At 46.8% G+C, this 15,327-nt stretch overlaps 2 protein-coding genes across 3 annotated transcripts in view; both read left to right on the top strand.

The window, feature by feature from the left end:
- The window catches only part of LOC141273002 (uncharacterized), a 114,252-nt gene extending 107,561 nt beyond the window's left edge, over window positions 1-6,691 (top strand). For both annotated transcript variants that reach the window (XM_073684290.1, XM_073684284.1), the window contains exon 11: window positions 1,791-6,691. In XM_073684290.1, the coding sequence (XP_073540391.1) occupies window positions 1,791-3,373 (1,583 nt within the window). In that variant the 3' untranslated portion in view covers window positions 3,374-6,691. The remainder of the gene's footprint in view (window positions 1-1,790) is intronic.
- A 3,901-nt stretch (window positions 6,692-10,592) lies between these two features.
- Window positions 10,593-15,327, top strand: part of LOC141154020 (uncharacterized) — a gene marked incomplete at its 5' end in the record, with an annotated part of 178,194 nt that continues 173,459 nt past the window's right edge. The window contains 2 exons of the mRNA XM_073639444.1: window positions 10,593-10,615; window positions 11,336-11,442. Coding sequence (XP_073495545.1) covers window positions 10,593-10,615; window positions 11,336-11,442 — 130 coding nt within the window. The remainder of the gene's footprint in view (window positions 10,616-11,335; window positions 11,443-15,327) is intronic.

The following is a 15,327-nucleotide window of genomic DNA, read 5'->3' as shown; positions in this document are numbered from 1 at the left end:
GTACAGATGTATGTGCAGTGTGTGTGTATAGATGTATGTGCAGTGTGTGTGTACAGATGTATGTGCAGTGTGTGTATAGATGTATGTGCAGTGTGTGTATAGATGTATGTGCAGTGTGTGTGTACAGATGTATGTGCAGTGTGTGTATAGATGTATGTGCAGTGTGTGTATAGATGTATGTGCAGTGTGTGTGTATAGATGTATGTGCAGTGTGTGTGTATAGATGTATGTGCAGTGTGTGTGTACAGATGTATGTGCAGTGTGTGTGTACAGATGTATGTGCAGTGTGTGTGTATAGATGTATGTGCAGTGTGTGTGTACAGATGTATGTGCAGTGTGTGTATAGATGTATGTGCAGTGTGTGTATAGATGTATGTGTAGTGTGTGTGTATAGATGTATGTGCAGTGTGTGTGTACAGATGTATGTGCAGTGTGTGTGTATAGATGTATGTGCAGTGTGTGTGTACAGATGTATGTGCAGTGTGTGTATATAGATGTGTATATATTCCTGTGTGTGTACACTTCTGCCAGAGGCGCACAGCACTCTTTCCTCATTTGTTAGGTGTTCTGCACCTTTGATTGGATTTTTTGCACCTTCTCCAGCATCCCCCTTTATTAAGCCTGCACTGTGCCTGATAATGAATGGGGGCCATTGTTCTCGGCAGCACATCGCCCGGTGTTAGCAGATGTGCTGCCGATAGCATGATATGTATGCCGAGTGAGGGATCTAGTAGTGATCGGTCTCACCCCATCGTTCTTCGGCAGCCGGTGTAAAGAGTAGATTGTGGTACATGGAAAATAGAAATCGGATCTCATGAAATTCATGATACAATTCCGGGTTTGGGGTCTTATTCTGAAGCTCCAGAATGTGATCACATGATACAATTCCAGGTTTGGGGTCTTATTCTGAAGCTCCAGAATGTGATCACATGATACAATTCCAGGTTTGGGGTCTTACTCTGAAGCTCCAGAATGTGATCACATGATACAATTCCAGGTTTGGGGTCTTATTCTGAAGCTCCAGAATGTGATCACATGATACAATTCCAGGTTTGGGGTCTTATTCTGAAGCTCCAGAATGTGATCACATGATACAATTCCAGGTTTGGGGTCTTATTCTGAAGCTCCAGAATGTGATCACATGATACAATTCCAGGTTTGGGGTCTTATTTTGAAGCTCCAGAATGTGATCACATGATACAATTCCGGGTTTGGGGTCTTACTCTGAAGCTCCAGAATGTGATCACATGATACAATTCCAGGTTTGGGGTCTTATTCTGAAGCTCCAGAATGTGATCACATGATACAATTCCGGGTTTGGGGTCTTACTCTGAAGCTCCAGAATGTGATCACATGATACAATTCCGGGTTTGGGGTCTTACTCTGAAGCTCCAGAATGTGATCACATGATACAATTCCAGGTTTGGGGTCTTATTCTGAAGCTCCAGAATGTGATCACATGATACAATTCCGGGTTTGGGGTCTTACTCTGAAGCTCCAGAATGTGATCACATGATACAATTCCAGGTTTGGGGTCTTATTCTGAAGCTCCAGAATGTGATCACATGATACAATTCCGGGTTTGGGGTCTTACTCTGAAGCTCCAGAATGTGATCACATGATATTTGAATAAATGAAATGTTAATTGTTGTTCATAGAAAAAAAATAAACCATCCCCTGAAAATAAGCCCTGTCCCATCTTTCGAAGCAAAAAATCATATAAGAGCCTGTGTTATTTTCTGAGAAACACGGTATTATATCATTGTAACAAGGCTTTATTTCTCATCTAGATGGAGGAAGACATCCTGATCATTCAGATAATGAGGCGCGGACCTGGGATCTTCCCACCTCACCTGACCAGCGCCTGTCCCGGAGTCAGTCCGACATGTTCTCTCCTCATACACCACTGGCTCTCCGCTCTTATGGTCCCTACACTGACTTCTTACCTGACACTCCAGCCCGCTTCAATCCCTTCTCACAACGAGAAGATCTGAAAGGTGGAAGAATAAAACTCTACGACACCCCAAGCAAATCTGTCATTTCACTAACCTTTGACCTCCCCCCTCCAATGTCTTACCAGTTGAGCAGTCCCGTAACTCCTGAGCCCATGGTGGATGCCCAGATTGAATTTTCTGACATGATGACAAGGCCGAGACGATGTAGATCCCTTCCTTCCTCACCCGAAATTGCGCGTAGAGAAAGTTCGTGCCCCGTCACCACTCCAGTGCAAAGAAGCCGTCGAGATAATGGAGAAAGCGGCAACTACTGGCACACGCCAGGTAGCCGGGACACCCGGACTCTCAATGGTTTCTTACCAGACCATTTTCCAAATTGTCTTCCCCAGGAGAACTCTCTCGACAGTCTGTCAGTAAGCATGAAATCTCCCAAAAATCTGCAATCCAATACGATTTCCAGCCCTCTGTTAGATAATGATTTGACTTTGAACCCCATTACTCAACCTGGCTGCCCAGAATGGAGAGCAATGCAGCCTTCTGACCTGCAGACACTAAGGGGCAATGTGAAAGAGATCCCTACAGAAGGCAGCATCCCCCAGTGTAACGGAGACCAGACGACAAGAAGTCCTCCGTGTGGAGATAATAGGTTGCCAGAGCAGGAAAATTTACTTTCTTTCACCCAAGAATGGAAAGATGATCGTTTACAGAATATTTCTGATTCAGGAGACCAGAAACTTCAAGACAGATTAAAGGACTGGAGTAGAAAGTTGAAACCCATTGGAGCTTCATCAGGGGTTCATCCAGAGGTGGAGCACCCTGGGACGGGAGAACCCATGGATTGTTCAAGTAGTCCTGAGAGTACAGAAGAGAATACTTTCTGCAGAAGGCCACCATGCTTACGAAACAATGGATCTCTTCTGGCTGCTTCCTCTTCTCCTCACTCCTCGTCATCTTCAACACCCTCATCTTCCCGTTCCCCATCCCCTCCAGTCAGTACCTGGCAGCTAGAGGGACAAAGTGTCCCGAACAGGTTGAGCCTCTCAGACAACAACAATGTAGTGGGCAGTAAACCCATCAGGTGGGTCGGCCTGCTCAATCCACACCCACTGGGTTCTCTGGAGGGTAATTTATGGGAAGGAAGCTTACCCGGCCTCGGCTGTGAAGGTGCGGAGAGCGATAGCATGGCTCCTCTCCACGCGTCTTCCAGTTCTGTCCTGGACCACGAGGAGACTGTGTCTTGTCCCACCTGCTGCTTGGGGGGATTTAGTTTTATATCAGTATGCCGAAGGTCACCCCCAGACACATCACGCTATCAGAACCTAAACTGTGAGGCGAGCCGAGGACTTATTCACACAGCACCGAGGCTCAGCACTCCACGTCCAGGACCCAGTAGGAAGCTGCCGGAATCACAGACTTAGCGGTGTGCGCATGAACTGATGCCTGAAGTCCTATACAGCCACGCGGCCTGCGGTGGCTTTGTTTACAGTATCCGGTTGACGTCTTTACTCAAGAATTTCTCTCAGCTTTAGCTACGCCCAGTGCAAACGAGAAATAGATAAAATGTACAAAAAATGTCATGAGCGTGTGAGGCACAAGCTTGGCTACAATCTAGGGGTCCTCGGGGCATGTCTAGTACATTCTGGGACACTGACCCTCATCCCTCTCCACCATAAGTTGTTCTGGCAGTACAGTAATGGTGGGAATGATTGGCACGCAGTCTGTAGGTCCATGAGCCTAAGGCATAGAAGTTTCTAGAACTCCTGATGAGATGCGCTGAAGTGTTATTGAATCCATATGTGCTTGTCATGACCGAGAGACCAATGCACAACAGTCTTGCACAGCTATCAGCTGCCTATCTAGGCCACTGCAGCAGCTGCTCATCTGGCACACTGCAGCTCATCTTACACACCGCTGCAGTTCGTCTGGCACACTGCAGTTCGTCTGGCATGCCACTGAAGCCCCAGCTTGTCTTGCACACTGCAGATGAAGCTCGTCTTGCAAACTGCAGCTCGTCTTGCAAACTGCGGCTCGTCTTGCATGCTGCGGCTCGTCTTGCACTTTGCGGCTCGTCTTGCACGCTGCGGCTCGTCTTGCAAACTGCGGCTCGTCTTGCACGCTGCGGCGCGTCTTGCACGCTGCGGCTCGTCTTGCACTCTGCGGCTCGTCTTGCACGCTGCGGCTCGTCTTGCACGCTGCGGCTCGTCTTGCACGCTGCGGCGTGTCTTGCACGCTGCGGCTCGTCTTGCACGCTGCGGCGCGTCTTGCACGCTGCGGCGCGTCTTGCACGCTGCGGCTCGTCTGGCACGCTGCGGCTCGTCTGGCACGCTGCGGCTCGTCTGGCACGCTGCGGCTCGTCTGGCACGCTGCGGCTCGTCTGGCACGCTGCGGCTCGTCTTGCACGCTGCGGCTCGTCTGGCACGCTGCGGCTCGTCTGGCACGCTGCGGCTCGTCTTGCACACCGCTGCAGCAGTTTGTAAGGTATAATGCAGTGTACAAGTTGTAGAAGTAACACTGGTGGGTGCTAAACCTGGATGAAATATAACTGAGATTTAAGAAAATGTGACACTATGACTGCTATCCATTTTTCATTCATTGAAGTGAAGCCTTATGGGTAATTTGTTCCTGTCAACCGTTGGAGGTAGCCATCTTTCTGCCAGTTTATTTGGAAATGATCTGTGATGTTTGGCACCAAGTGTCTCAGAAACTGCTGCTATCCTTGGGCAGATGATTGCTGCCTCCACATGACAATGGGAGAGATGGAGACACTTATGGACAGTGGGTGGATGGAGGAGATGATACTGATGTATGGCTGCCCGGCCCGTTGAGTGACCCCTGCCATCTACATGACACACACTTCACCATAGGATATCATAGAACATCTCCATGTACCGCTGAGTGTCTGTGTAATCCCCACTGCTTTATACTGCAGTCTCGCATCCCCTAATCCTCAGCACTCTGCTGCAATGCTTAGCGGGAGCTTGTGTTCATTGCCCTTTAAACACTATGTCTCCCACAATGCACTGCAGCACACTGCATTAGCATGCAGCAGCAGGGTTGTGAGAGGCGGATCTGTAAATGCAGCTCTGGATGCGACTTGAGTGTAAGACGAGTAAACTATTCAGTCTACCTGCGGCTTCAGAGCGCTCAGCTCCTGCAATCTTCAGCACCTTCGACAATCTGTCCAATCATCTGCATTTTTAAGTTCTTCAATGTGTCTCCCCCTAAACAAGCACTTTACCCCACATTCACCTTCCTGCTGCCCGGTCCAGTCACCAGCGTGAAGCACTTTATGTCCCATCACTGGATTTTGTACAACGGTTTTGCCTTGATGAAGACTTTGGTGATGACGATGAGAGTCACAACAATGATGATGATGAGGGTCACGACTATGGTGGTGATAATGAAGATGATGGTCGTGATGATGATGAGGGTCACGATGAGGGTGATGATGATGAGAGTCACAATAATGGTGATGATGACGATGAGGGTCACAACAATGGTGATGATGAGGGTCACGACTATGGTGGTGATAATGAAGATGAGGGTCGTGATGATAATGAGGGTCACGATGAGGGTGATGATGATGAGGGTCACGACTATGGTGGTGATAATGAAGAGGGTCGTGATGATGATGAGTGTCACGATGAGGGTGATGATGATGAGGGTCGGGACGATGGTGATGATGACCCGGTCCTTTTTCAGTGACCTGCACTTTTGTCTTCTTGTTCCTGGTTATGCTACTGAAACTTTTGATGAACTAAAGCACTTAACCTCCCCAATGCCCGTCCTCTCCCCTCACTGCATCCCCCGGTGCCAGTGTCGCCCCGCTCACCCTTACGTCCGGTTCACACTGCTTCGTACTACCTCAATGCATGTAGCACTGATCCCGCACTGCATTCTTTAGGACATTCTGTAACCTTTACGTTTTTTTCCTTGACTTATAAACCCTGCAGACCCTGCGTACTGGTCGACTCTGCCCCATATAGCGGGAAAGTCCAACCATGATATTTATTTCTGCATCCTTTACTCTTTGGCTTTCCCATGAGTTCTCTAGGTATCTCCATTCATCGGTGATAACAGATGAGTCTGCGGAAATGTGCTTTCAGAGCAATATTAAAGCAGAGATCCCCCTTCTATGCAATCGGTTATTCCGGGGGGAGTGTTGCGCTGACACGTACCCCCAACCCCTCCAGATGCCGATCTCCAGGATCTGCTCTGATTTCCTCTGCAACCGGCTGATTGACACAATAGATTTGTAGCACTTCCCCCCCACCCCTCCCCAAACAAGGGCTTCAATGTACCCAGCTGAACGGGTGTAGCCGGCCCTCACCCACGTCCCCAGCTAAACGGGCGCTCACCCATCTACTTCTCTCCCAGAAATATCCCAGTGTGGAATAGTTGGACCCCTCTGATGTTTTTGCCTTTGACCATTAAGGGCTTTCTGTATCTGTGCATTGCATCTGCACCCCTCGCCTTCGCTTCATCCTAACAATCCGCAATGGTTTTCGCTCTTGAGATTTTTGCAGCTTATTCTTTCCTTAAAAATCTAGTTTTCAGTAATCCCTCCCCCTGTAAATAAAGGTTTTTGTCCTGACCCCTGACCTTGTAACCATGCACTGCCGATTTGTGTTTGTTTTCTTTGATTTTATTTTATTTTTGAAATGGTACCCAAAAAGAATGCGAGTAATATATACCAAGCTTATTTAAGATGTTCAATAAAATTATATATTACAAAAGACTGAGGTGGTGTGTGTTATTCCAGACTCGTGCCTAGGGTTATCATAGACCAGTGCGTAGGGTTATCATAGACCTGTGCCTAGTGGTATCATAGACCCGTGCCTAGGGTTATCATAGACCCGTGCGTATGGTTATCATAGACCCATGCGTAGAGTTATCATAGACCCGTGCCTAGGGTTATCATAGACCCGTGCCTAGGGTTATCATAGACCCATGCCTAGTGGTGTTATAGACCCGAACCTAGAGTTATCATAGACCCGTGCGTATGGTTATCATAGACCCGTGCCTAGGGTTATCATAGACCCGTGCCTAGAGTTATCATAGACTTGCGCCTTGCATTTTCGTAGTGTTATAGATCTGTGCCTAGGGTTATCATAGACCTGTGCCTATGGCTATTACGTTACCAACCTATGCCTAGCGTTATCATAGATCCGTGCCTAGGGTTATCATAGACCCGTGCCTAGAGTTATCATAGACCCATGCCTAGTGGTGTTATAGACCCATGCCTAGAGTTATCATAGACCCGTGCGTATGGTTATCATAGACCCGTGCCTAGGGTTATCATAGACCTGTGCCTAGAGTTATCATAGACTTGCGCCTTGCATTTTCGTAGTGTTATAGATCTGTGCCTAGGGTTATCATAGACCTGTGCCTATGGCTATTACGTTACCAACCTATGCCTAGCGTTATCATAGACCCGTGCCTAGTGTTATCATAGACCCGTGCCTAGGGTTATCATAGACCCGTGCCTAGTGTTATCATAGACCCGTGCCTAGGGTTATCATAGACTTATGTCCAGGGTTATCATAAATCATGATAACAATGTGCCTAGGGTTATCATAAACCCGGGCCTAGGGTTATCATAGACCCATGCCTAGAGTTATCATAGACCCGTGCCTAGGGTTATCATAGACTTGTGTCTAGGGTTATCATAAAACCAGGCCTAGGGTTATCATAAACCTGTGCTTAGGATTTTCAAAGACCTGTGCATTTCATTTGCCTAGTATTATTGCCTAGAGTTATCATAGACCTGTGCCTAGAGTTATCATAGACCTGTGCCTAGAGTTATCATAGACCTGTGCCTAGTGTTTTCATAGACCCACGCCTAGAGTTATCATAGACCTGTGCCTAGGGTTATCATTGACCCATGCTTAGGGTCATCATAGACCCATGCCTAGAGTTATCATAGACCTGTGCCTAGTGTTTTCATAGACCCATGCCTAGAGTTATCATAGACCTGTGCCTAGGGTTATCATTGACCCATGCTTAGGGTCATCATAGACCCATGCCTAGAGTTATCATAGACCTGTGCCTAGTGTTTTCATAGACCCATGCCTAGAGTTATCATAGACCTGTGCCTAGGGTTATCATTGACCCATGCTTAGGGTTATCATAGACCTGTGCCTAGGGTTATCATTGACCCATGCTTAGGGTTATCATAGACCTGTGCCTAGGGTTATCATAGACCTGTGCCTAGGGTTATCATAGACTTATGTCTAGGGTTATCATAGACCTGTGCCTATGGTTATCATAGACCCCTGCCTAGTGTTATCATAGACCTGTGCCTAGGGTTATCATAAACCTGTGCCTAGGGTTATCCTAGGGTTATCACAGACCCCTGCCTAGTGTTATAGACCTGTGCCTAGGGTTATCATAGACTTATGTCTAGGGTTATCATAGATCTGTGCCTAGGGTTATTTATAGACCTGTGGATAGGGTTATCATAAACCCGTGCCTAGGGTTATCATAGACCTGTGCCTACGGTTATTTCATTACCAACCTATGCCTAGGATTATCATAGTGCTGTGCTTAGGGTTATCATAGACCTGTGCCTAGGGTTATCATAGACATGTGCCTAGGGTTATCATAGACCCCTGCCTAGTGTTATCATAGACCTATGTCTAGGGTTATCATAGACCTGTGCGTAGGGTTATTACGTTACCAACCTAAGCCTAGGGTTATCATAGACCTGTGCCTAGGGTTATCATAGACATGTGCCTAGGGTTAGCCTAGGGTTATCATAGACCCCTGCCTAGTGTTATCATAGACCTGTGCGTACGGTTATTACGTTACCAACCTATGCCTAGGGTTATCATAGATCTGTGCCTTGCATTTGTCTAGTGCTATTGCCTAGTGTTATAGACCTATGCCTAGGGTTATTATAGATCTGTGCCTAGTGCTATCCTTAGGTATGGGTCTATGATATCATAGATCCATGCCTAGGATTATTATAGCCTTTGACTAGTGTTACTATAGACCTGTACCTTGTGTTAGTACAGACCTGTGCATAGTGTTATTACATTACAGATGTGTCCTAGTGTTATTTTAGTCCTATGACGTATACTTTTGTGGTATTAGGTTATTGCAGACCTGAGGCAGGTTATAATAAACCTGTTATTACAGTCCTGCACCTCTTCTTATTATTGATCTGTGACTCGTTTCTCCTTTACTCTTTTACACCCTATTGTGTTTGGGCTCGTTCTGTACCAGTAACCTTGAAGAAGGCTCAGTGACCCGTGGATTCTCTGTGCACAGTGACTGTATCTACTAGTTGGGTGTGTTGACATGATTGGAGGTTACTGTTGTATTTGAGCAGTATAGACCAGAGATGTGTCGTTAGCCCTATTAGACCATTCTGGAGGACATCAACCTTTGTCGGCCATCATAGCTTGAAGATGGTGGTGCTCAGTGGTAGGGGTGAAATCTCGACATAATAGTAGACAAAGGCACTCAAGTTTCAATAACTTTTGCAATTTAATTGCTTAAGTCAGCATATGGAAAATATAATATTTAGACCATTTTGGAGGACTCGTCACAAGCCGGCCGCTTCCCATGGTCATAATATCTGATTATTACAGCTCTCATTAGCTGAATAGAGCAGTGAACCTTTAATAAACAGTATGAAGAATGTGGAGTCATTGTGAAAGACTTTCTACTCCTAGGTGTCACATGGGCTGTTTGTGTCCACATTGGGTTAATTCAGAGGACAGTGTCTGACATTTACTCTATGAACAGAGTCCTTTTGTCTTTAGGTCTATAAATCCATCGTAGGTGTGAGCAGTGAATGGACTCTTTGTCTGGATGGCGACTTTCTACTTGTATAATATAAGGACATGCACTATAAAGCGCAGCTGAAACATGTTGTCAGGGAAATATTGAGAAATATTGAATATATTCCTTCTTTCTTCCTTAGAAGCCCCCTCACCCCTCCCTTATTCCCCATTTGTCACAGGAGAGCTGACAGTCCAGCATCTGTCTCTCTGCAAATCACCTACAGTAGAAGTGACTTGGAAAGCCACAACCTAATTAAAATGTGAGGGTCTTTCTCCCTGGCAGACGCAGGTGGTGATTAGACGCAGGCTTGCAGTAATTTACGTGTAACTGTTGAAGCTTGCTTCCTGAGCTTCAAAAGGAAATCTATAGTCTCGCCGGCACTGATACAGAATATGGAATATTGTAAGTTCCATAATTCCGATAATAGGACCTATATTTTTAGTGACAGGGACAGCCAAGGAGCGATATGCATATTTTCTCATTGCTGTAAGCCAAACTAGGGAGCTGTGGCGCAAAAGTAGCAAAATAGCAGACTTCTGCTATATTGTGTGGTTTCTAGATGAAGGTAAAATCATAATAGAAAATATGGTAACACCTTTGGGCTTCTGGGATCAACCTGCGATAAGTTATCCCAAAATAAAGATTTTTAATACAAACATGAAGGGTGGAGCCCCAGCCCCTGTGTTGTCAGAACAAAGGGGTGTAGACAAGTCCCTCCCTTAAGCATAAAACAGTTTGCTGAGGTTGGAGCAGTACTCATTGCCAGGGGGATAGATAATATAAGCAACGGGTCATGTTCGATAACGTTCAAATCCAATCGGGGAGTCCCTCCTCCACCTATGCTGATTCGTCCCTGCGAACAATATAGAGTAAGTTTCTTCTTTAATCCTTATTGTTTTGTGTAACTGCTTATGTATTGTATGTCTCCTTTGTAAAATCTTGTATATTTTTCTTAAACACTGCCTCCCTTTTGGATTAAATATATAATTTAATAGTTCTGTTTCTTTTGTCCTGTAATCTTTTCCTCCCCCGAAGCCATATATGCTACCAGAACGCAGGCGTCCGCCCAGGCATGTATTATATTTCAAACTCGGCCGGTGGTGGCAGCGAATAATATCGCATATTCGTGCGAAATCCGTGACACAGTGACGGTACAGTGAGATATTGCGTGATCTCCCCGGTGTCGTCTCTGAGGGATCCCTGACACGTTATAAAATTTGTGTCTATGGAGAACTGGGCTGCACAGTCTATGATAGCGAAGGGCTGCATTAAAATATTGAGGAGGCTTCTGTGCTGAGTAAAGAATGATTGGGTGGATGGAAAAGATGTAAAACTTGGATCTTGGGGAGAAAGATGGTAGCAAAATAAAGAGAGGGATTAATAATTTGGAGTTGGTAGGTCACTGGTAATATGAAATACAGTACAGACCAAAAGTTTGGACACACCTCATTTAAAGCTTTTTCTGTATTTTCATGACTATGAAAATTGTACATTCACACTGAAGGCATCAAAATTATGAATTACCACATGTGGAATTATATACTTAACAAAAAAGTGTGAAACAACTGACAATATGTCTTATATTCTAGGTTCTTCAAAGTAGCCACCTTTTGCTTTGATGACTGCTTTGCACACTCTTGGCATTCTCTTGATGAGCTTCAAGAGGTAATCACCGGAAATGGTCTTCACTTCACAGGTGTGCCCTGTCAGGTTTAATAAGTGGGATTTCTTGCCTTATAAATGGGGTTGGGAACATCAGTTGTGTTGTGCAGAAGTCTGGTGGATACACAGCTGATAGTCCTACTGAATAGACTGTTAGCTGCTTTTTTCTTGCCATAATACAAATTCTAAGTAAAGAAAAACGAGTGGCCATCATTACTTTAAGAAATGAAGATCAGTCAGTTCGAAAAATTGGGCAAACTTTGAAAGTGTCCCCAAGTGCAGTTGCAAAAACCATCAATCGCTACAAAGAAACTGGCTCACATGAGGACCGCCCCAGGAAAGGAAGACCAAGAGTCACCTCTGCTTCTGAGGATAAGTTTATCCGAGTCACCACTACTGAGTAGAGAGCATCAGTACATGTCTCCCAGGAGGAAGCAGGTTATCCTGACATTCTGGGGGCATGTTCTTTTTTCCCAGTACAAGCCCCTGGTGACAAATCTCTGGTAATGCCCTGTTACCATAAATTTCATGAATATCATAGGGCAGCATGTAGGGTAAATTTCCCAGGTAGACACTCACACAGGTCTGGGCACAAAATGAAAATATTTTTTCAAAGCACAATTCCTTGACTCAAATTTTCAGTACCTCTGAGCTTTCTCCTCATTTTTATTTAAAGAAGTTGTCCAGTACTTTAGATTAACCCCCCCCCCCCCCCAATGTATCCCCCCCTGGGGTCCCTAAGGATTTTTGTAAATACCTTGTGTTGCTGTTTCTGCCTGTGAGCGGTGCTATCGGTGGCCGCTAACAGGCATCACGTGACCCCGCGCTGACGTCACAACAAGTGAGGCATGACTCAGTGCTGGGGTCCCCACGGTGGCTGCTGGGTTGTGGGCAGGTTACTCCCCCGCGTCACACCCAGCATCCACCGTGTGCTTTCCCAATGAATGGGAAGAGGCAGAGCGCGCGGTGGATGCCGGGTGTGACATGGGGGGGTAACCCCGCCCACAGCCTGGCATCCACCATGGATGTCAGAAGACAGAGACCCCCGCCTTCTGCTTTCTACACTTGTAGGATCCTAATTAGAATTGGGCACAAAAAGGACAATTTTTTATTGAACTAAAATTCATGGGATTCTATGACGCCAATTTTCAGAAATTACCGTCCAGTTACCCAAAGCCATGTATGTTTTGGTCACTAGTACATCAATAAGTGTTTAGGGCCTTGTCTTCATGCTGCTGAAAACAATTGCAATGTGCTGCCGAGAATGATGATTTTTAATCAAACTTAAAACTTATCTCACCTGATACATGAATGTTTTGCTTGTTCATCGGGGGATCGGCAGCCTGTTTTAAATGAAAGGTTATTGAGAAACTTCTACAGATTCTCTGCTATTACTGTTGCTTCAAATACTGTTTCTTTTCTATCACAAATACTTCTCAGTTCTGTGTCCTCACACTTCTCTTTTACAAGAATAGATAAGTAACAGATGGAAAAATTAATCATGTGCAGGGGAGGGGACTGCACTTTCTAAAATGAAACGATTTGAACAATTTTTAGCATATGAGGATACAAAAACTGCGTGAGTCATCCAGCAGAGCAATAAATGAGGTGTGAAGGAGAATATTGATCCACCGAGCGGAGGATTGGAAGAGGAGTGGAAGAGAATATTGATCCACTGAGCGGAGGATTGGAAGAGGAGTGAAGGAGAATATTGATCCACCGAGCGGAGGATTGGAAGAGGAGTGGAGGAGAATATTGATCCACCGAGCGGAGGATTGGAATAGGAGTGGAGGAGAATATTGATCCACTGAGCGGAGGATTGGAATAGGGGTGGAGGAGAATACCAAGCCACTGAAAGGAGGATTGGATCAAGAGTGGAGGAGAATACTGAGCCACCAAGTGGAGGATTGGATGAGGGTTTGCGGACAATACCGAGGCACTGAGTGAAGGATTTGATGACGTGTGGAGGAGAATACTGAGCCAACAAGTAGAGGATTGTATGTGGGGTGGAAGAGAATATTGAGCCACCGAGCAGACACGGGAAGACGTGTGGAAGAGACAGTAATAACCTCCAGGAGTTTGGTGCTAAAATGGTGATCTTTATCCTTCTGTGTTTGCTGCTCTCTGGCGGAGGTGAGTGTAACCAGCGGGAGGAACAGAGTAAATTATATTCAGCTCCTTCAATGTTATCCAAGGTCTTTTACATTTTGAATTTTCTAATTTTTATGGTCAGTGGGTTCTGTGTGAGATGACTTCTTTATATTATGTCTGGTTTACAAGTCTAATCAATCTTACCCTCTTGGAGGATCAAGTCCTACCACTACATCCATTACAGGTGTCACCAGTAGTGATGAGCGAGCATGCTCGCTACTGCTCGGTTCTCGCCCGATCATCTCACTGCTCGAGATGCTCGGCGCTCACCGAGTATTTCCGGGTTGCTCGGCGGGAGCTCGGGTCCCCTCCCTGCATGTTTGACACTCTTTAGAGAGCCAATCAACATGCAGGGATTGCCTGCCACTCACTGTAATGCCGTAGCCATGTTGGTTGTGGCATTACAGTGATTGGCTGGCCGCACAGAGTCATCAGGGCTATATCAGACCTGGCGCCGCCATGCTCATCACAGTCACTCCGGAATCAGGCAGAGTAGGGAGAGGAGCTGCTGCTGTGTCAGGGAGAGATTTGCTTGTGTATTAGGTAGTGTAGGGAGAAAAACCGTACATTACATATATCTGACGCGCCCCCTGGGCCATATTCTTTAGTGGGAATATCCGGAGCCGGATCAGATGGGGGTTGTAGTCTTCCGAGTGGCTGTGACCCGGTCCGTGCCCAGGGTGTCAAACTCAGTTGTATGTGGCAGTCCTACAGATGTTATTAAGTTCTTTATTGTCGACTACGCCACCCGTTGTATTGCGGTCACTATGGCCGCCGCTGCAGCAGGGTCCGCTGAGGCTGATGGTGTAGGTGCAGCTTTTGATGGTATAACCCCCAACGGGTGGGGTATAGCCTCAGGGGGTCAGGTGCAGAGGATGGGGGTTGTGGTGGTGCAGCATAGATGTTAAAGGAAGACAGAGTCGGGTTATGCAGTTAAGGGTATTTACTCACTGCTGATGTTCCGGTCACTCCAGCTTCAAGTGACCTCCCGAGCCGTGCTGCATCCACCAGGTCCTGGATCCAGCCAACCCCCAAGCGAGTCCGGAGCGTGACCCTGAGCTCTCCTTCTGTCCTTTCTCTGGCCGTCCCCACTAGTGATCCACCCAGGTCCAGCTCCCTCGGGCCTTCTGTTGGGAGACCCTTGGCCTTGGGTTCCCTGACCCTCCACGTGGTATGCCTTCGGGGTGGATGTGGTGGGTGGCCGTGGCAGACGCTGCCCACGGCCTCCGGTCTCTGGCTGGGGTGTGTTTTTGCCCCCACCAGCTTGGGTTCCGGTACCCTGATGCCGACTCCTCACCCGTGGATAGGATTTGGGGTCTCAGAGTCCTCTCTTCTGCTTCCCCCCTCTGGGTCTCTCTTTCTTTCTCCTCTCTCTCTCTCTGGGGCTTCTCTGCTCCTCTGCTTCTTACTTCTCTGCAAAGGCTGACAGACTGACCCTGTTCTTAGTTGGTGCCCACCTTATATACACCCTCTATGTGTGAGCTCAGGTGACCAGCACCCAATGAGCTCCTATCTTTACCCAGGCTGCTCCCCCTATCTGCCCCTACACTACTTGGGATGTACCACCCCCCTCCCACTCCAGCCAGGAACAGACTCGGTCGTACCTGCACATTTCTAAGTGGGAGTACCGTCGGTCTGCTCCTCGGAAATGGGATGTGTGTAGTGCATGCAGCCTACCGAGCTCAGGTCCACACTCCATCCTTACCCGGGAGTGGAATATCACACCTCTGGGTTGAGGTGCAATACCCCTGTAGCAGCCGAATCCTCA

This window comes from Phyllobates terribilis, unplaced genomic scaffold, assembly GCF_046119375.1.
Source record: "Phyllobates terribilis strain yellow unplaced genomic scaffold, ASM4611937v1 Scaffold_1__5_contigs__length_1240528914, whole genome shotgun sequence".
Lineage (NCBI taxonomy): Eukaryota > Metazoa > Chordata > Amphibia > Anura > Dendrobatidae > Phyllobates > Phyllobates terribilis.
The sequence above is the reverse complement of the archived record's forward strand: the minus strand, read 5'-3'. Positions and strand labels throughout refer to the sequence as shown.